Genomic DNA, 22,800 nt, shown 5'->3' on the forward strand with positions numbered 1-22,800 from the left:
CCTGTGAAAGGCATTTAGCAGCGTGAGCAGCAATGACTTTGTATGTTTCTTTAGTTCTTCAGAAAGCGTCTGCTGAGTGAGAGTAAAGAATAAAATGAAAATCTAAAACAACTTCTTACTATGGGACAAGTCTGAACTGCACACACACATTATTGTGTCTCCTTGTTAGCTGTCTCATGTCTCTTGTGCAAATTTGTCTGTTTTTGTCCTAATGGCAATAATGTGAGGGGGGAAAAAGCAGGACCAAGGCTGCTTTCTGGGTCTCTTTTCCTCTTATACTAACAAACTAGGCTTATGTGAAATAGGAGGCCACATAATAAAAAGAACTCAACAAAAGATGGTAACCCTTTGATCTTAGCGTCCTCTTTGCTATAGTAGCTCACCTTCTACTAGCTGGTGCACTGCTCTGTGTTGCAGCTACACAATTTATGGATGCATCTTGCTAGCGTTAGCTGATAACTAAATATGGACCCTTCTGGCTCCAAAATGGTGAAAATGCTGATGTTGAGACGTCTAACTGCAGATTCCAAACACAATGAGTGATTTTTGCAGTGGCTATGTCCAGCTTTTATTTACAGTCTTTTCATGACGCACCAGGTAGTTAGGAAGTAGGTGTTGGGGACTGGGTGCTACGCAGATGAATGTGTAAATTATACTCACTGTCATTTTGTTTTCCTTATTATATTATGCAAGATGATGATGATGATGATGATGATAATGGATTGCATTTATATAGCGCTTTTCGAGACCCTCAAAGCGCTTTTACAATACACTATTCATTCACTCTCGCATTCACACACTGGTGGAGGCAGCTACAGTTGTAGCTGCAGCTACAGTTGTAGCTACAGCTGCCCTGGAACAGACTTACGGAGGCGAGGCTGCCATATCGCGCCATCGGCCCCTCTGGCCAACACCAGTAGGCAGTAGGTGAAGTGTCTTGCCCAAGGACACAATGACCAAGACTGTCCGAGCCGTGGCTCGAACCGGCAACCTTCCGATTACAAGACGAACTGCCAACTCGGATGGATTCAATCTGTTGATCTTACAGCAGCGATTTAGGCTAACAATGGACTAGAAATACAGAAGGCTGTGAGTGGTTTATGGGAGGAAGAAGGGAAATTGTTTTCCTTGTGAAATTGTCCTTCAAGTCTTACGTAGTCAGAAGGTTGAGCTCAGTTCACTGGCTCAGTTCTTACTAAATGAATGGCTAGAAATGATACTAATACTAAATGATACTAATGTAAGCCTAATGCAGTTGGATCCAGGAACCCTGCAATAAATCAAATCTTCATCTGGAGGTTTTATTGACACTGTTTAGTGTGGTCATTTTAATGGCTTTAGCTTGTGTGTGTCTCTCGAACTGTAAGATTTTTAAGAGGTGTTTGTCCTTTCATTATTTAATTTTCACTCATTTGTGATCATTTTGTGCTAGTGTAGGGTCTGATGCAGTCACTTTTTGTGTGATGCGTCTCTGAAGACAGCAGCTCCACACGTTCCAGCTGTTCATATTTCCTGTTTTTCATAACCAATCCCTGCTGCTGTCTCCTGGCCAAGTCCTGCACTCCAATCAGATTCAAATTCCTTAAATTTCAGTTCTCTGAACTCTACACCCCCAGTTTGTATTTTTCCCTGTCATTTCTCGCTCTGTTTTGGCATCCAGTCTGTCTGGGTAGAAACGTGTTGACTCGGCTTTGATCCCTCTCTCAGAGCACTCTTGGACAGGCCATTAACTTCACACAACTACAGTTCTGTTACGTGGCAAGTAATTAATTTTTTTCAAACAAAGTCTTGTGACCTACAACTGAAAAGCTTTTACACTGTTTGTGGCAGATTATTAAAATAGGCTCGAACACCTCATCTGTCATTGAGGGTTGGAGACTGGGTTCAATATACATCTTTGTCATTCTGTCAGTGAGTTTCCAATTAGTCTTTTGTTGTCATTCAGAGGTCAGTTTCAAAAAGCATAAAATGTAAGCGTCTAATTTTGGTTTCTGTGAATATCCTATTCCACAAAAACACAAACTCTTTGTTCCCAAGGGTGGGAGGGAATAAAGCTTCCTGGAAATATTTTATTTGCAAATTACTTTGTGATGAATAAATGGCGCGATATATTTAGCTGCCTCTCCAGTGAAACGAGAACGAACCCCGACTGCAGCCGGCCACAGCGGTCATGTTCTGCTCCATAGTTTTGATAAGGTGCAGGGATCGGTTCTCCCCCTGATGCAGGTTCTGGGTTCTAGTTCAAGTCTTAACATAAGACAAGATCTGCTCTTGAATTATACTTAGGACTGCTAGACAATAAAACTTTCAAAATAAAAGCAAAAGCGCTGTCTCTTTGTAAACTGACCACAAATAGTTTCATTCTCTGACAGATTTTTTTAAAGAGTACAACAACAAAACCACACAATCGATTAGCTGCCAAATATGCCACTTGGGTTGCCTGCCCAGGTAAAATCTGTTGCATACACCAGCATTACTACTACACCACTAAACTGTAATGGGTAACGCCAGAAGTACAGATGTTAATTAGTCCTTTAGTCTGTGTCCGACAAAATTTCAGTAGATGATCCTTTCAGATTGAGCGTGCAGCACAAAACTTATAATGTAAAACAAATGAAAGCAGACAGTCGTTACATTCAGAATACCTGACCACAGTCGGTGAGTTTTCATGGTAGATGACTTTATTCATCTATCAGATGTGTTGGCTAATCTGCTCTAAACACAGGTACGGGTAGCTTTACTTTCTCTGGATCTTATATTTGCATCTAGATGCTTTTTAATTTAGTAACTATACTCGCAGGACTAGTTTGAGCTGCTGCAGTTGCTGAGCTAACTCACTGACTCACCAAGTGACCGTTTTTGACTCAAACGTTTCTTTCCACAGTTTTCCACCTTTGCTCGACATTTGTCTTGTTCCAGTAATTTGATATTAACTAGAAAAATCATGCTCTCTGAATTTAGAGACTGGAGGAGGATTATAAGGAGCATGACTTGCAGCTGAGGTCAGTATCCTAAAACTTGGCTATTTAGGCTGCAAAAGCTCAGTCCCTTTTATAATACAGTTATTGACTGTGCCCATGCCAGCTGCTTGACTGAGCAAGTCCTCAAACTCTAACATTATTTCAGATTTATAAAAAATGTGACAGTGTCCACAAATCCTTCAAACTGAAAGTTGACCATTGATTGATCAATCAAAAAAAAAATCATTTCTATAAGTTAAAAGCTTTAATCTACTGTCAGTGCTCCTTATAGTTATTCCTCCACATGAATGTAGGATTCTGTGTAATGAAACATAAAGTAGTATACAGCTTTGCATTACATTTACAAATGACCACCAGTGTTGTAACGTTTGGGAGAGTTTCATCTTATAAATCCAGAAACTAGCCAGTTCTTCGAAGTATGTGACGTATGGAAGATGCTCATTTGTACCAGAGATCGTGGTATCAGTCACATGGGAAAGAGCAATGTGTACTCTGTATTGTTTTAAATGAACTGAGAAGTGTTACAGATCACACGTTTTCCAAAGGATACAAAGGAAAACTGAGAGTCAGCAAGTGCAGTTATAATGGGTAATGATGTGTTGTCATTGTGACTGAAGTGTTGCTTTGTTTGAAGTCCAGGGACACATTTCTCCTGCTCTGCTTGTCACCTGTACGCTCCAGTTCTTTGTAACTAAGGGACTTGTTATCTTGTGCAGTTTGCAATCAGGTAAACAGACGTAGCTCTAAACTTGCTCTGATTTCTGACCTCCTTTGACTTCCTGGAGATGTGAAGGATTTGGGAATCCCAAACCCTGGGTGTTGTCTGGGTGTGTCACTTTGAAAGCAGCTGATATAGCTTGCTGTCAAGATGTATAATGCTGCAACAGCTTTTCTTGAAAGACAAGATTCAGATAAGTACTAAGTGAAGGAAAGCCCTTGATTTTTAACCACACAGATTCCCTCAGGCCTTCTCTGTGCTCACTTTAAATGTCGTTACAGAGCCATCTCAGCCCATTTAATGTAATGGACAACCTCTGGATATATATTTATTTTATGCCTGAAATAGTCTCCACAGGTATTGACTTTGTGCATTCATTAACATACAGAACAATCAGTGCAAAGAGCCACGATGAAGTGTTTATAGGATGCATTTAGTGTTTTTCCATTACTTTAAGAAACAATGGTTATAGTAAAAGCATATAGTTTTTTATCTGAAGTATATAGTAAAGCCTGGAACAAGGTAATCATGCAAAATAGTCTTTTTATTTGTGAATGAAACAAATTGTTGTTTAGCTTTGATTGTGCTTTGCCATTCACATGAACAGAATCAACGCTTTGGGGTTTCCTTACCTGGATGATTGAGCATGCATCAAGACATTTAACCCACTTTGACAAGTGCAGCTCAAATTATTTAGGTTCTGTCCCCATGGTGTGGAAAAAAATAAACTGTGACGTCTCTCCGATATCAACTGCTAACTAAGCAGAGGCTCAAAGAGGGATAGTATTACATTAAACAGATTCCCCCAACACACACGTTCACACGCTGAGTCAACCCTGACCTACAAAACCAGTTTGAAAAGTAGAAAATGGCTTTTAAATTCATTTTAGATTTGTATTTTCTTTCTATGTATGCTTAGTTTGTACTAAATTAACTTAAAAATAATCTTTCTCTTACTTTGGTCATTGGTGCAGTCTCTCAGTTCACCCTGAGTCTGAAACGAGCTGTTTTAAGCTCCCTTTAAGCCACCTGTCTTCTAACTGGCTGCTGCCTGTAAACGGAGCCTGCTGGGTGGGGTACTATGCACAGCCAGTGCTGTGTTCCTTAGATAGTTATGATAGGAATACCACTGTCATTGACATCATCTAGAGATAAGGATAAAAAAAAACAAAATCTGACATGGAGCCTTTAGATGCAGCCGGTTCTTTTGTCTCAAAGAAACTCTTTAAACGCACATTTCCTTTCTGTAGTTTGCACAAGTGCACATACACATGCCTTTAACATGTATCAGGATGGTATCACAAACACACAATGTATGCATACGGTGCATAAATAACTATCCATAAGTGATCTAGCCTTGTGTTACTTCTGAAGTGTTCTTGTATTTCATATCACATCATCACTGTGGACACCCGACACAACTAAAATGACTAACCTAATTAAAAGGTCACTCATTCAAGTACTCGGGAATAGAAATATACAGTGTATGAATGCTTGGTGTCAATAGACTTGGACGTGTGTGTGGAGGGGCTGTCAGGTGTAGGTTCCACTTACAGGGCGGTGAGACTTGGAGGCCCAAATTGTATTAATTTGTAAACTTTAAGTGCATACTGCATAAAATAGGAACACGATACTTCAGTATGACCTTGCACCGTAAACTTTATTCCTCTTGCTGTAGGAGGAAAAGGCATTAAAAAAGCTGCAGACATTCATCTGTTGCGTTAGTTTGTGACTGAAACAGGCCTTGAAATGCAGGCTGATATGGATATACTGTGAGACACAAGTGAGCTTGGAAGGCGATACAAAGTAAACCACTTCCTCTATCATGCTTCCCAGAATGCACCCTGCCAGATGTGGTTATATACAGTAGTAGTACAGCTTCCAAGGTTAGGACTTTTCCCATAACCCTCCAGCTCTGTGAATCTCAACACACACATTACTATATTTTTCTCCTGACCCAGCTGGTCAGTGGGAGCTGCAAGTAGAACAGTTGGCTTCCATGCTGTTTTCAGGACGCAGTTTCCAAACACATTCCTCGATATTTTTTTATTTTTTAAATTTTATTTGCTCTGAGCCGTGTCTCAAGTTTCCTTTAGAATTGATATGGAAGGGAGCTTAAATGTGAAACTAGTATGGGTGTTTTGCTAGGCAAACTGCTAAATGCATTCATGTATTATTTCAATTAGATGGGAAAACCGGCAACAAAGCTTTAGAAAACTTTCTCCATTTAAAATGGCACGAAGGGTCTAAAGTAAGCATGTGTGAGTGTTTCGGGGGAGGAATAGTAATTGAGACGCTACTGTCTGCTGCCAAACTGTTCGGTAGCAGAGACCTGAGCCCCCCTTTGGGCCACTCAAGGATTTAAAGGGAAGGTCTGTCTTTCTTGCGGAGTGTGGGGAATGTGACTGGCACAAAGTGAAGGCCCCACCAGGTGTTCTGCTGCATGCACATCCCTTGCCGTGACGCACACTCTCCTGTACAAACACAGATTTTCATGCGATTCTGTTTCAGGTCTTTTGGATGCCGTGTGCTGCGTGCGTAAGCGCGCACGTCGGCTCCCGTCTGTAGATGAAAGAAATGCGATCCCTCTCGCAGCTCCTCCAGGAAAGCAGATTCCATGACTGTAACAGTGATGCTGAGAGGCTTCCAGCGATTGGGATGTGATACTTTGACAGAGATGTTATCCAGGAAATGGTTTGGCTTCAAATAACACGCAAGCCTGTTTTTGGGGATAGTTTGAGACGTATAGAATAAAAAATACTTTTTAATATTAAGGAAGTTACTGAGTCGAAGCATATACAAGGAGGTATTAAGCAAAGTAAAATTCTGAAACGTTTAAACTTTTATTTAAAGAGTAGAGATTGAAGCTAGAGATAATTGCGTATTACAGTTTGTTGTGGAGGAAGTAGTGCAAAAAAAGATGTTTGGGGTAATTTAAGATGGTCTATTCAGCCGAGCAGCTCCAAAGCACGTTCCAACAAACATAACAGAGTCGGGGGTGTCATGGCGTGGCCAATGGAGGACTAACAGAAAAGCGATGGGGCCCACAGGAAGTCTGAAAAGCTGATTTCAACCCTGTGCCCTCATACAGATGGAATTACACAGCAAGTAATACAAGAGTTAAACACTGAATAGTTGTTAAATGAGTATTTAGAATCTTTACTTAACAGTTAAATAAAGAAAATAAAGAGTTACCAGGCATCTAAATAGTACGAAGCACAACATTTGCATGGCAAAATATGATTCAGTAGACGTAGAAATACAAGTACATTAAAACATTACCTGTAAGTACTTGAGTGCATGTACTGTTGGATCCTGTGAGTCGGTCCTGCTCATGCTTTCATCCACTGGTGCTGGCCACTTGCCTAATAGTAGGGATGTAGTTGTGGAGATGAGGGAAGCTTAATTTAGGGTCAATGACATATCTTAAGCAAGTGACTAGTACTGTTTTGAGGATTTATACTCATGCTGATGTTCCCGTGGTGCTTTGCTGAATGCACTAGTCAGCAGTAGGGATTCTCAGCCAGATGTCTTGTCATTTGAAATGTCAAACAGTTGAAGTGAATGTGGTGTGCATGCTTGGAAGTGTTATGTATGCAGAGAAATCAGCTGAAGCGTAGAATTTAACTGTCAAATGTTGTGACATTTGACGACTTTTGGCCCTCAAAGCACTGGAATCGCCAAAAGTGAAGGCAAGTACATGTTAACTAAAGGCAGTATGAGCCTATGTCTCACTGAACATTAGACTTATTAATCATTTATTTAAAAAAAAAAGAAAAGTGTGACATCAAAAACAAAGGTCCAGTATTAATGACTGAGATATTAAAGTGAAAATATCATTAATCTTATTTTCAAGCTTCGTATTTTGATTCTTGAACTCCTGAAATTAAAAAAACGAAACTACTGGGAAACTGTCAGAGCGCTCGGTTTAAAACCTGAGCCTTTGGATCACAGGAACTAGTTTTGCATTCGCTGACCTAGTAATCTGAAACTCTCCATGTTTAACATGAACATCCACCAGCTGAACAGTACATGTACATGACAAATTTAGAGGCTGCTTTCTTTCAGCGTTGCATTTACATCGACAGTGACAAGGTGGGTGTTTACTTTCCTGAATAGGAACATTTTGTGGTGATTAATTGGTCAGGTTGTGAGAAATGAGTTGAGAAGCATTTCCCAGAAAGCCGTTTATAAGCTTTTACAGGGTGGATGAATGTTCTTCAAACTTTGGGATTAAGTTGTTAATATTCACATAATCCATCCTTAAAGAATTGAATAGTGCAGCTATCAATGCTTTTATGATGCGACTGTTGACTTCAACAATAGAGACTCATGGATTTGGGACAGGATGTCCAGACTTGACATGTGCAGACTATACTTATAACATCTCTTATGGAACGAACTGTCTCAGGATAAATACTCAGCAGAGAAGTGCTGCTATCTTGATATTTGGTCGTCATCTTCATGAACTCTTAGTTATGAACATAAATCAGTTTGCACGGTTTAAAAGAAGTGATGTATTCTTCCTTAGCTTTTGCTTTTTCCACATTTTGAGCCTCCCTGAGTTGCTGCTGGCACATAATTATAACTGTGAAAGTGTTTTCTCTGTATTTCTGCAGCTACAGGGTTTGAGCTGCTCCCATGACTGCTCAGCTGAACCCTCCAAATGCACATGGGGTCATAATCCTATCAGGTAGTCGGGGCAAATATCTTTGTTGCACAGTGGACAAAAAACTATGTTCAGCTTATTAAGACTGTTTGAACTCCACAGGCTTGTCGTTGGCTGGAGGTGGATGTGTAGGCCTGTACAGGGATGTATTGGTAAAGCAGTGCTAGTCCCCGGATACCTCACACAGAATGCAGGACATGACACTCTGGCTATATGAGACAACATGCTGACCTCTGCAATTTACGTTTGAAACGTGACCTTGCAGGAACTACAAGGGTGTTTCCAGACAGCGATGCAAAATGAATACTTGAAAGATGTCACTGCAGTCGCAAACATGACCAGAACGGAGCAGGGCATAAGCACCTCATCTTTTTGTAATTATTATAACAAAGTAATCTCGTCACCTTTGACAAATATTGAAGTCTTTCCTGGCGGTTATTTGTGCATTTATTTTAAAGTTGTATCTAAATTGACTTTAATTTCAGAAATCACCAGGACATTAAAACTCTCTATATAGAATATCCAGCTAAACCTGGGGAACAAAACAAAACTTTAGTTTGCTGACTTTGCACCAAATGATAATCTCACCTTTCCCTCGCTGACAGATTTACTTCTGTGAACTCTGTAACAAGTTCTTGGTCTTCTTCCCCTGTGTGTGTTTCTAAAAATCTGTTTTCTTTTATTCAGCTGAACACTGCACAAATGCTGGGAGTCCTGTGCTGACTGTGTGGAAGGAGAGGATTAAAAAAAGCGAGAGAGCAAAGGTGGAAGAAAATGATTAAAGGAGAGTGGACACACCGGTCATCAACTGGGCAGATGGGTGAGAAAGAGGATGAGCGTACGGCTCAGGCCAGCCAGCTATTTGAGAACTTTGTCCAGGCATCTACCTGTAAAGGGACTCTGCAGGCTTTCAGCATCCTCTGCAGGCAGTTGGAGCTGGATCCACTGGACCACAGCAACTTCTATAACTCACTGAAGGCGGCAGTCAGCACCTGGAAAGTCAAAGCCCTTTGGACCAAACTGGACAAGAGAGCTCAGCAAAAGGTCTACAGCCAGAATAAGGCCTGCCAAGGCACGAGGGTAAGAAAGACCAAGCACGACTGACCTCTGAAGGTTCTGAAGTGGTTGTGTGATGTTGTTCTGATAGTGTTGAAGGCTGTTGAACAGCAGTAAACACATGATCCAAACTCTGAGGAGTAGAATTAATATAAATCGATGACTGAGATGCATGCAGAAACATTTACTTAGTGTAACCTGTGTTTTTAACACATGCATCCCCAGGCTTTTACCTTTCTACCTATAAAACCCGGAGAGCAGCCAAATGGCTGGTAGGCTTTTAGCTAAGCTTTAGCTTCAGCCAAGTGGAAGCTAAATTGGCTAGTCATTCATATGTATATTAGGTTGTTACCTGGGAATTCTGGAAGGAGGGGAGTGGGGGTGTGTGATTGAGGGGGTGGGGGAGCTGCTAAAAGCTGTGCACTTCCTTTTGTGTTTCATCTTGATGCATTCTCAATCATCCAGGGAAATAAATCTCCAAAAGTCACCAACTTGGAGTGTTTCAGTTTGCCATCTTAGGGAGAAATCAACACACATGGGTGTATGTCCTTTGTTGCTGAGATTTATTGATAAAAACAGTACAAAAAACCAACCATTTGTACACATATTTACAAATAATAATAAAAAGTGAGTGAGTACATTTCAACATTTTCAGCAATCACTCACAATCCTGGCACTGCCATGGTATCTGTAGTCTGCATTTACCACATGTGTGTCTGTAGCAGTGAACACATCGCACAGTGGCATGATTGTTCTTGCATTTGCACATGGCTCTTTTTCCAGGGCTAGGTGTGGAGGGTTGTGTCCAAAGCAACTGTTCTTTTCTTGCCTTCTTCGCAGCTACATGAGAGTGAGCCAACTCTCTTGCAAGCTCCACCAGGAAGTCCACCCGTCTTTCCTTCGTCCCGGTGCATGCTTGATACAGCACATGAGCATTCAGTGCTGCCATGTCAATCATGTTCGCTGCAATTTCCAGTGTGTGGGGATCATTTGTCACCAACTGCATCACGTGCTACAACCCTGGTCTACATATCACCGTTGATGAACAGCTTTTTCCCATCAAAGACTCGGTGCTGTTTCCTGCAGTATATTGCAAGTAAACCTGACAAGTTTGGGATCAAGTTTTGGGTGGCTTGCGACCTAAAATCCAAGTACATTTGCAATGTCTTCCCATATCTTGGCAAGGACCCCAATCGTCCCACTGGGGAGAGACTTTCTGAAAATGTAGTAATGAGGCTGATGGAACCATTCCTAGACAAGGGCAGAAATGTTACCACGGACAATCTTTTCACATCGCTTTCACTTGCGCAAAAACTTCTTAGACGGTGTGTTGATTTCTCCCTAAGATGGCAAACTGAAACACTCCAAGTTGGTGACCTTTGGAGATTTATTTCCCTGGATGATTGAGAATGCATCAAGATGAAACACAAAAGTGCACAGCTTTTAGCAGCTCCCCCACCCCCTCAATCACACACTCCCCTCCCTCCAGAATTCCCAGGTAACAACCTAATATACATATGAATGACTAGCCAATTTAGCTTCCACTTGGCTGAAGCTAAAGCTTAGCTAAAAGCCTACCAGCCATTTGGCTGCTCTCCGGGTTTTATAGGTAGAAAAGCCAAATGGCTGCTCTCTGGGAGTTTAGTATTATTTGCTCAAAAACATTATGAAAGTTCACATATGCATTTCATGTGATACAATAAGGATCTCCTCTTTGGTATTTTCTGTCACGTGAGTTTTGTCTCGCCATAAACGAATGGATATTCTGAGCACTGTGTTTAACGCAGCACTGGAAAGCTCATTTCTGAAGGAGAAGATAAGAAGTCTGGAGGGAAATGAGGCCAGAGACTCACAGAGGGGAGATTGACACAAAAGGGCTGGGTTGGGAGTTGGCCAAAAATAACAGAAACTATTATTTCAGGCTTTTTTTTTTTCCAGGAGAAAAATGGTGGGCCTAAGGCTGGGTGGGCGATCTCTCTTTTAAAACTGTATCTATTCTCAAAATGAGGGCAGAGGATTTAGCAGTTTGGGACTTTGTAGAGTTCTGTGAATCTATCGGTTTTTCGTTGTTCTTTTTAATAAGGTAGCCGTTAGAAATGTACCCTAACAAAAATTATCCAAATTGCTGTGCTAACTGTTTGGCTACGTAATTTCCTGTGTAGCTGTAAAATAGCTGCGTGCCAATCTGGAAATGAGGCGCTGACTGTGATTAAAAAGAGGGGCGCTAGCTGCTGCAAGACATTTGAATGATGCTTTCCCACTCCAGCTGCATGCATGGCATATTTGCATTAGGGGTTGAAATTCAGTAATCTGTAAAGTATATGTTTAAGCTTACATGCTGATATTTTAGGTATGTTGAGTGATTCACAACCTGATTGGGTTGAATAACATGCAAGAGAACATTTCAGTTACTGTCTGTTGCCGTTTGCCTTCAGACCTCTCTGTGAGCTCCCTTGTTTTATAAGCTAGTGTTAAACAAGCTAGTACAATGACAGTGAGAGTCAGACAGGCAGACGACATGCTGGAGTTGTTCCTGTGTTGCAGTACAGATTCTTAAAACGGAAATCTTCTCCCATTCAGTGTTTGATCATTGGCGGCGGTCCATGTGGCCTTCGGACGGCCATCGAGCTGACTCTGCTGGGCTGCAAGGTGGTGGTGATTGAAAAAAGAGACACCTTCTCCAGGAACAATGTGCTCCACCTCTGGCCCTACACCATTCACGACCTCAGGGGACTCGGGGCCAAGAAGTTCTACGGAAAGTTCTGTGCTGGCTCCATCGACCACATCAGTGAGCGTGCACACATCATTTGTCTCCTTTTTTTAAGCTTTGATGATAATCTTCCAAACAAACAGCGCAGCAGACTTGTTGAAGTTGACTGAAAGTTAAACTGTGACACACATTCTTTGATTTTTAGCTCTAGGAAGGAAGACTCATCCTAATTCTTTTCAAATGGCTCCAATTTATGATTGAATAATTCATCTGCTTTTAAAGTTATTTACTGACCAGGTTCTAAATGGTTGTAATAGGAAACAAAACACGAGTCCCATGGTATCTTGATAATATAGTCATGAAACAATCTCATTTGAGACATAAGAAAAATGAATTAAAATTCAGTTGCTCTGCCTGTCTGAAATTTTATTAAGCTATAATAATATTTTGGGAAATTTTCCATCTTTTATCTCTTAATGTGGTTTTTGTGAGTGTATTTCTGGAGATCTGAGGAAGTGCAGTACCAGCTTTGATGTCGGGCTTGTACTTTGGCTGAAAGTTGGTACCATCCTTTAGCCCAGAGGAAGTTGCTACTTTCTCCACTCTGTGTGTAAGGGGTGGGGCACAGACATTAGTGGATGCCCAGGGTTCTTACCCCTTAGTCTTAACTAAACGTGAATTTCCTATGCCAGCTGAAGAGGTGTCAGATTATAAAACAAGTCTGGCAAAAGTTCTACGTTATAGAACATTTAATCGCTCTGAAAATTTTCTAATATTGGTTTGATTTTTTTTTTTTTTTTTTTTAATGTATTCATTCTAATCAGATTTTTCAAATTCTAATCTAATTTCATTTCTAATGTTATTTTTGTTTGGAGCGGTATCTTTATGATTTCTTGCATGTGATGCGTTTGAAGCACATTTGTAAAAATAAAATGGGCTGTAAAGTCCTCAGAGTGGCACCGCAGTAGTGCTTTAACAGAGAAAACATGCAAAGTACTGTGAAGCCATAACATGTAAATGGTTCCTGCCTCTGAGTAAGTGCACTGTGTGTGTGAGAAATCACTACTGTGCAGTAAATGTGATGTTGTCTGGCCACAAAACCAAAGCCAACGTCACAGAAGTGGATGTGTGACTCTGTGTCATGTGAGAGGAGGATTGTTTTTCCTGCAGCCTGACTTGCTGCAGTTTGCAAGTAGCGGGGCGATCGTGGCTCAAGAGTTGGCAGTTCGTCTTGTAATCGGAAGGCTGCCGGTTCGAGCCCCGGCTCCCACAGTCTCAGTCGTTGTGTCCTTGGGCAAAACACTTCACCCGTTGCCTACTGGTGGTGGTCAACCTCGCCTCTGTCAGTGCGCCCCAGGGCAGCTGTGGCTATAATGTAGCTTGCCATCACCAGTGTGTGAATGGGTGAATGACTGTATGTAGTGTAAAGCGCTTTGGGATCCATTGGGACTAAGTAAAGTGCTATTCAAATACAGGCCATTTACCATTCACATTTCCATTCGCACTTGTTGCTCTCCAGCTTTAGCAACTGTCATGTATCTCATTTCAAAGATGAGGTCTGCTGACTCTCTTCACTTGTTTTTTTTTTTTTTTTTTTCTCATCTGTACTGTACGGGCGTTCTTTGCTAATGCATGTAAGTACAGTGTAAATGCTTCGGCATCTCAGATTCTTACAGTAGTGTTCAGGGGGAATCTTCTTCCAGCTGCTACCGCAGATCATCTGCCTCCATCTCATCCTATCCCTAGCATCCTCCTCCACCACACCCACCCACTGCATGTCCTTCTCCTGAACGTCCGTTAACTTTAATTCATTCTGGAGCACAAGTGGAAACATGTACAAACAACTCGCATTATATTATTCTAAAAACTAAAAAAAATCATGCTTATGTTGATTTTAAATTTTGACTCATTGAGAGTCTGTTGCCATGTCTCTGCAAGTATCTACTCTTGTCAGTCTGTTTTATGGTCTGTTTGGTTGCAGTACTCTGTTGTACCAGATTTGTATGTGACAGATCCACACAAGTACGGTGTCCTTGTCTTTGTTGCTTTGGATTCATTCAGTCGCAGCAGCAGCAAAGCTCTATTTTTATAATCCTTGTGATTACCTTTTTGTGTCAGCGGTTCTTCGAGTTATGTGACATGGCCTACTTAAGAAGCATAAAAAGGTTCAAACCCCCAAACTATTTATTTCATGAATAAATAACATTAAAAACTCATCTGAGTCCAATTTCAGCAAAATAAACATCAGCACGAAAGCATCAGTAAACCACATTCCATACCAAAGGTTGTAGATATTAAACTTAGTTATATTTGTTCCCCTGCTCATCAACACCCAGAATTTGGGGGTTTTAAACCATTTTTGGTCATTAGTTAATTAGTGCTAAATGACAATAAACGAAAAGCCACCTGTTTTTAAGCCTTCCTAAAGTTTAAGGGTTAGTTGTTGAAAATCCACCCACCATAGCATTGTTATGGAGGCTTTAGAGCACACTTTACAGCCTGTAAAGTTCATTCTAACTTTAAAATCCACCCTGGAATGGGCTCGGGTCATTTTTGGCACTTCTCTGTTGGCATAATTTCTTTTTATCCCTGTAAGTTGCTGCTTGGTTAGAAGAATGCCTTTTTTATAATCATGGATCTTGGAGGACGTTGGCTTTTTTTTAAATTTCCCAGTTTTATTCTGGAGATTTAATTGATGTGTGTCAATAACTACTAAGTATGAAGAATTGCTGTTTTTTGCCAGTAGAGATGGTTCTTTTCTTGGTTTGCTCTGTGAACATACTTGTCTCTTTGCCCCTGCTCCAGGTATCCGCCAGCTTCAACTGATGCTGGTAAAAGTGAGCTTGATCCTTGGTGTCGAGATTCACGTCAATGTTGAGTTCATCAAACTGCTGGAGCCACCAGAGGAGCAGACAGATGTCGGTGAGTATGTCCTCATGAACAAATTCATTACACCAGTGTGTGAGTCAGTGCATTGCTCTACTATGAAGCCATTTTCAGTTCCAAAGTCAGTAAGTATCCTCACAAATACAGAAAGACAAGTGTGTCTGTGGGTGTGTATTTGTGGTATTATCTGTATGTTAAAGTGTCACGAGTGGCAGTGACATGCTGGGACCCGCCTGCATATCTTGGCTATATAAGGAAAGTTCCCTACACACAGTGCATGTTAAAATGATCGCACATTTGAAGTGTATATAGAGTATTTCTAATAAACTGTGTGGAGAATAAAGATAAACTGAGTGTGCTGTTAAATTTTAGTTGAACTCTGTGCTGTGTTTTCTGAATTTCTTAAAATAGCATGTCCCACACAGCATGTCCAGAAACTTTCTCACTCTAACACTCCAAGGAACATGACTATGTGACTATGTGACACTGACAGGGTAGTTGAGATCCAACCTCATCTGCTCTGTTTCGTGTTTTTCTTTAAAATCAGCACTTGAGCGTGCCTTCCTGCTTGTGTTTTCTTGCACTGTCCTTGAATATCATATATGGTTCCTTGTGTTCTTCCTCAGGTCATGGTTGGCGGGCAGAGATCCGACCCTCTGGCCATCCTGTCTCGGACTTTGAATTTGACGTGGTGATTGGAGCTGACGGACGCAGAAGCACATTAGATGGTGAGAAAAGATTATAGGTTACAGATGCGAGTGGTACTGTGGGTCATACTTTGTTATGGACCTACATTTCAGGAGTCAAAGCTCCGTTTGTTTGTTTTTTGTGGAAATGAGGTGAGGTGGCGCAAAGCTGCTTTCGGCCACTTGGTAAAGCATTTCCTGCTGACATAGTTTCAGCTGGAGGCTTAATGGTGCGTATGGGGTCAGAGGGGTGTTCTGGTTCATGAACTGTTGGAGAGCTTTGTTGGCTTTGTCAAAGCATACAAGTTGCAGTGTTTATTTTCTGCTCGTGTGTGAGTGTGTGTGGCATATGTGTGTTATGAACATGTTTACTTTCCCATAAGGACGACTGATGGGAAGCATCATCCTCCTGAAGGTTTGGTGTCTCCATGACTGCAGAGAAACTCTTTCAACTGCATGTTGCTCCGGGACTTTCCTCCAAGGAATATTCTAAATAGGATTATAATGGTCGACTAGTAGGAGGGGGGTGTTTGTGCAAATTATTTGTTAGTCATAATGTTGTTCTTTCCCTAACTCCTGACTGTCATCTACACTAGATAACTTGAGAATTGCAGCATCTGTATTAAAAATACTAAATTCCCCAATGGTTAGGCCCTGCAGGTATTTTCTTCAGACTTGGAGTAATTCCACATATCCATGATGAGGATGGCAAAGAGTCTAAGAAGCTTGGAAAGAAAAGCGTCTGGACTTCTTTAAGTTGCTTGAAGAAGTTTCATCTCTCATCCAAGAAGTTTCTGCAGTTCTAGGGTCAAATGGTGGGGAGTCCCAGATTTAAGCCCTGTGGGAGTGAGAGGGACACTGGACCCCCTAATGATCCTCTACCTAATCACACGAGCCAAGGTGTGAAAACGGGTGTAGGTCACCATCAGCCAAGGTTTCGGGTGAGCTCATTGTGAAACCTAGCCCCACCCTATCATGTGATTTCCTGAGGTCAAAAGGCCCAGGATGTGATGTTAAGGCATCTGGGAAGGGATCTCAACACTGGATGGCAGACAGCTGGTGTCGTAAACCACCGCCTCTGTTCAAAGATGGCCGTTCACAGTGGACATAGATGGCTTCTTTCACTCCTCTTTCAAACCGTCGGTCTTCTCTGTCCAAAATGGGTACATTGGCATCTTCGAAAGAGTGACCTCTGTCCTTGCAGATGGACCGCTGAGTCTTGTCCCGGGATAAAGGATGTGATGTACACTTGGAGCCTGTTTGATAAGTACTTTTGGATTTTGGAGAGTACATTAGCGGTATTGAGGGAATAATATCTACATGCTCCCTCTCATTCAGAGTATTATAACATTTATTGTCAAAAGTATGCAGATGACACACAACTCTACACATCAGTGTCACCACATGATTGCAGTTCCCCTACACTTAAACAAAAAGTGCATTAAGCAAATCGGTGGTTGTTTTCACCCCCAAAGAAAACAGCCTATCTAGAAAACATGATGCACAAATTCAGCCTTACATCAGAGGTGCTGGAGCCTATCCCAGCTGTCATAGGCCAAGACGCAGGGTATACCCTGGACAGATCTTCAGTCTATCACAGGGCTGGCACAGAGACGCACTCACAGAAACACCTATAACCACTTGAGACACCAGTTATTTTAACCCCATGCATGTATTTGGGGAGGAAGCCAGAGTACCTGGAGACTCCACAAAAGGCATCTCTTGTAAATCCAGCCTGGATTCAAACCCAGGACCTTATTTCTGTGAGGCAACAGTGCATTTCCCTACCGTGCTAGTACCATAGGAAAAATATTGGAAAAATTAAAGGATTTCAGTCTGAAGCAGATGCAGAAAATCTTGCTTGCACAGTATTCAAATGATCACATCTTCAGCGGATTATTGTAACTGTGTCTTTACAGGTCATAGTAAAACTACAGCTCATTCATAATTCTGCAGAAATCTAACAAACATCAAAAAGGTGGAGCACATTACTCAGTAAAAAAGAAATCACTGCATTCCCTTTGAATAACTTTTAAAATCATTCTCATGTGTAAAGCACTAAATGGACTCTTACTGAGTTACATTTTTAATTCAGCCTTTGCCTTACAAAACATCCAGATCGCTGAGGTCATCAGGAGCAAGCTTACTGTTTTCCCACTATTGGAACAAACAAAGTGAAGCTTTGTGGATTGTATTTTCAATACTTTTGTATTGATTTACCAACTTCAGGAAATAATAAATGATTTGAAATGTTTGAACCCTTTTTTTGTTTTTTTGTTTTTCCTCCCCCACCTCTGCAGGTTTCAGGCGCAAGGAGTTTCGTGGGAAGCTGGCCATCGCTATAACGGCTAACTTTGTCAATAGAAACACAACAGCAGAGGCCAAAGTAGAAGAAATAAGTGGCGTGGCCTTCATCTTTAACCAAAAGTTCTTTCTGGAACTCAAAGAGGACACGGGTGAGTCAGGAAAGAATGTTGCAGTGGGAAAATGACAGCTTCTCCCGCTCTAAATGCTGCTCCTTCCTGCGCTAAACGTCCTCTGTTAAGTAAATATGTTCATGTTTGCAGGAATCGACTTGGAGAACATAGTTTACTACAAAGACAACACCCACTACTTTGTCATGACTGCAAAAAAGCAGAGCCTGCTGGACAAAGGGGTCATCATTAATGTAAGTTTACTCAGCTGACTTTGATTTAATCAGACACACAAACATAGATTCGACTCTTCCAGACTCCAATGGGTCACAGTTCACACCCTCCCTCTGTGGTTAACCCTGGTTCCAGGATTCAAAGGCCGTTCCCAAACAGGAATGCGTGCGTGCTCGCCAGACCAGTGAGTGACGGGTCGGCATAGAGGAGGTTGATGAATGGGGTTCTAATTAAACGCTCATGCGCTACACACACACCTACACACACACACACACACACACACACACACACACACACACACACACACACACACCATTAAAGAGATTAGACATTATAAATGCGGTTATTACAGTTGCATTAGGACATCAACTGGATCATATTGGAAAGGCTCCATGTGACCCTCAGTCTAACCACCCAGTAATGTCTGCCAAACCAATTATCTGAAAATACACACACACACACACACACACACACACACACACACACATGAGAGTATTAGAGTATTGGGGATGGATTGGCATACGTATGAGGGCTATTTATTAATTTTCTTTCTCTCCCCTCTCACATACCTTTATTACCAGTTCAAGACCATTACATGGATTTCTCTTAAGATCCTGGAAACTCTCCCTAAACCTGTTATAACTGTTTCTTTTAAAAAATGTAATTATTTCTTTTAAGATAATTTGTGACGATGAGGTCCCCACAGTGTAAAAGAAGGCAGATGTTTTCCCCCACAGTGGGAGTAATATAGGTAAAGACGCATGTGTTCAGTGAAAGACAGTGTTGAGCCTTTTAATAAATTTTTTTTTTTTTTTTTTTTTTTTACATCAAGTTTTAGCAGAAATATAAAACTCATTTCTGAATTATCCCGGTTAATATTTCTTCGTTGACCATCAGCCTTGCTGCTTTGATTAAAAATGATGGGATAACACTAACTTTTTAAATATGGTGGAAAAGCAACTGTCAATACAATGTGCCTAAAACTAACTGTCTCCTTCTTCTTAATGCAGGATTACATGGAAACTGAACGGCTTCTGAGTCCTGACAACGTCAATCAGGAAGCGTTGCTCTCATATGCTCGTGAAGCGGCTGATTTTGGCACAAACTACCAGCTGCCATCCCTGGACTACGCCATCAACCACTACGGACAGCCAGATGTAGCCATGTTTGACTTCACCTGCATGTACGCCTCAGAAAACGCCGCCTTGATCAGGGAGAAACATGGACACCAGCTGCTGGTTGCACTGGTGGGAGATAGTTTGCTTGAGGTATGAGAAGTTGTAGCGTTCCCTTTTCATTGACAGTCGCTCGGTTTCTCCCTCCGCTCAGGTTCAGAGTCTGCGTGTCATCCTTGACGGCGCACTGTCCTTCCACCCTCACATCGTACTTTGATCTTCGTAACATTAATCGCTTCCATCCGTCTCACCCAACAGTACTGCCGTGCCCGCGTGTTCAAGTTCAACCATAAATTTTAGCTGTTCCTGAGCTCTGCTGCTCGCACCATCACCAGCTCGTCCATTAACCACATCATGCTTGTCCTTCAGCAGCTTCACTGGCTTCTGGTTCAATATTGTATTGAGTTCAAAATTCTGCTCCCAGCTTTCAAGGCAGTCACTAACCTTAAGTGCCTCCCTGAACTTCTGGGTGCGTTTCTCCATTTCATTGTGGCATCCACCCGTTTGACTGCTATGGGCTCGACAGGCTTCACCTTGTCCGTCCATCACCTGTGGAACTCCCTCCCACCAGACATCCATAACACCGACTCTCTGCTTTCAGATCCCATCTCCAAACACCATCGTTAAACTCCACACAGTCTGATCGTTTCCCACCTGCTACTCTGGTCATAATGACTTTATGTATTGTAAACTTGTTTTATTAACTGTTTTATTGAATCTTTTATTGACTTAATGAGATGTATATTTTTAAGTCTTCTAATGTGATCTTGAGTGTTTTTGACAGGTGCCTAGAATAAAATGTACTTATGTATTTATCAGTGTCGTGAAAGTTGTCCGACACTGCTCTTATTGTGTGCCAGGCTCAGCTTGTGTGTGTCATGCTTTCTGTTTACAGCCGTTCTGGCCGATGGGTACGGGTTGCGCTCGGGGTTTTTTGGCTGCCTTTGACACTGCATGGATGGTGAAGGGCTGGGCAAAAGGAAAGAGCCCACTGGAGATCCTGGCTGAGAGGTGTGTGAGCATGTTCATGGATTCAAACGGATTATGTCTTCTAATAATGCCTGAGCTGGTTTGTTTCCACATGAATGCACTTTTAAGTCATAGAACTCTGGGTTCCTTTTAAAAGCTGTTCTTTCTTAAGTCTGATAGTTAAATCTTTCTTTCTACTCCAGGGAGAGCATTTACCGTCTTCTACCCCAGACCACCCCAGAGAACATCAGTAAAAACTTTGAACAGTACTCCATTGACCCTGCTACCCGCTACCCCAACCTCAACGCCAGCTGTGTGCGCCCACATCAGGTGAGTCCTGTGCTCAACAGGGTACCTGTGAAGGAAGAAGGCAAGAAGTTGCCTTCTACACTTAACAGAAATACTGGATTGAAATCTCTACTTGTCTACCTCATTATAAACTAGAATGTTAGGGGATCGTTTCCACATTAATATGGTAGATGTCACATAAATAAACCCGCGTTTGAAGAGATTTAGATGTTTCAGTTATTCTCCATAAGGCATCGACAACGAGCTCAAACTTTTTCTGAGCAAATTCTCTACAAATTCTGCAGTGTGAGATCAAATCTCTACTGCTGCTGGTGTTTTGGCACCAACCAACTACACCCTCAGTGAGAGCTGCGTTTCTAGATTTACATCGATAATATTCAGCTCTGCAAATAAGGGCAGTAGGGAAACTCAGTATGCTCACTTGAACTATGCAAATATATCACATTTGCCATCACAAATTCTGATGATTCAGCACTATGGTGCAGCTGAGAGGGGTCATCAAGGAGTAATTGCTATGATTCTGAATATGAAAATATGGGGACTGTCTGGTGAAATCAAGAAGGGTGTAATCTGACATCCCTACATTGATATAAACAAACTTATGTGGCTGTTTCATTGCCTTAACAAAAAAATAAGTAGTCATCAACACCAAACATCTTCAAACCCGTGGTCACACAAATATTCCTGGATTTGGTAAATGGACTGGTTCTTATACAGCGCTTTTCTACTCTTCTGAGCACTCAAAGCACTTTATACAACTTGTGCATTCACCCATTCACACAAGCACATTTTTCTAAGTGCTTTCTAACATTCACACACGCATTCATACTCCGATGGATGCATCGGAGAGCAATTTGTGGTTAGTATCTTGCCCAAGGATATTTGGCATGCAGACTGGGGGAAGCGAATCGAACCACCAACCTTCCGATCGGTAGATGACCTGCTCCTACCGCCTGAGCTACAGCCACCCCCAAATTTTGTCTTTTGTTTTTCGTCTTCATAGCCATTGGACAATAACAGCCAATCAGTTTCAAAAGATCAAAACAGGAAATGAGAAAACATCTCTCAAAGTATTGGTTCTCGTGACACTGGAAGCCTGCAGACTCTGAAAACTCAAATGTTTTTTTTGGGCAGTCAACACAATCATGTAATCTTTCCACTGAATGTGGAAATGAAAGAGTGCCAAGTACATTTTGTTCCAACAGAAACCTTTGTGGTCAGTATCATATATATTGCAGTTCAAATGCCATGTACCAATGTAACATTTAAAGAAAAAAAATATACAAATTTTAGTCGACAGCCTACAGTTTCTATCTGCACATCCCTAGAACCTATATGTCATTAGGCCTCCTGATTTTTGTACTTCCAGGTGCGTCACCTGTTCATTGATGGTCATCAGGGACCAGGTCAGATAGAAAGAGGAGGACCAGCACGTCGATCAGTCAACCTGTCCAGGAAAGGTAGATGTTCCTCCAAGCTACAAAGTGCACTCCAACCATCAAACATGAATAATGGATTTAATTATAATCGTGTCAAGTTATAACCAATGGTAACATCAAAGAACCTCAACGTTATAGTGCATTACAGAAAAAGACAGTTGATGATAATCGAGCTCTCCTCGTCGTGTTCTTGGACCTTTGCACTTTGAGAGCATTTGATGCATCTGGACAGACCCAGCATGTCGAACAGCTTCATTTTCTGCTGTGTGAGTCTTTAATAGTCACAAATTGGAGATTACAGTCCCAGCCAATCTACTTTGTTCACGGAGCTATAACAAAGAGCAGATTGTAGATGTGCCTAATATGTAGCGGCATAAAGGATTGCTGCCAACTGCTCAGGTGGGACTTAATTAGTCTGTAAAAGCTCCCAGTCTTCTTTTAATAGTAATCTGATCATTCTGACTCATCAGTAAGACCTGGATGCATCTGCAGCCTCATTAACACTGCATGAAAGCTTTCTTTGAAACATCAAATTGAGAAGCTCATACGAGGTT

The 22,800-nt window shown here is 41.6% G+C and overlaps 1 protein-coding gene across 6 annotated transcripts in view; it reads left to right on the forward strand.

Annotated features, from left to right (window-relative positions):
- mical2b (microtubule associated monooxygenase, calponin and LIM domain containing 2b) overlaps nt 1–22,800 on the forward strand; it is a 63,017-nt gene that overhangs the window by 11,196 nt on the left and 29,021 nt on the right. For all 6 annotated transcript variants that reach the window (XR_013970882.1, XM_080876349.1, XM_080876352.1 and 3 more), the window contains exons 2-11: nt 9,056–9,448; nt 12,005–12,212; nt 14,940–15,056; nt 15,647–15,748; nt 18,007–18,162; nt 18,274–18,374; nt 19,365–19,622; nt 20,425–20,540; nt 20,702–20,828; nt 22,177–22,267. Coding sequence is in view for 5 of the 6 variants with exons in the window: in XM_080876349.1 (XP_080732475.1) it covers nt 9,143–9,448; nt 12,005–12,212; nt 14,940–15,056; nt 15,647–15,748; nt 18,007–18,162; nt 18,274–18,374; nt 19,365–19,622; nt 20,425–20,540; nt 20,702–20,828; nt 22,177–22,267 (1,582 nt within the window). In the remaining variant the exon portion in view is untranslated. The remainder of the gene's footprint in view (nt 1–9,055; nt 9,449–12,004; nt 12,213–14,939; nt 15,057–15,646; nt 15,749–18,006; nt 18,163–18,273; nt 18,375–19,364; nt 19,623–20,424; nt 20,541–20,701; nt 20,829–22,176; nt 22,268–22,800) is intronic.

Source organism: Rhamphochromis sp. 'chilingali' (genome assembly GCF_963969265.1).
Source record: "Rhamphochromis sp. 'chilingali' genome assembly, chromosome: 2".
In the NCBI taxonomy this organism is placed as follows: Eukaryota; Metazoa; Chordata; class Actinopteri; order Cichliformes; family Cichlidae; genus Rhamphochromis; species Rhamphochromis sp. 'chilingali'.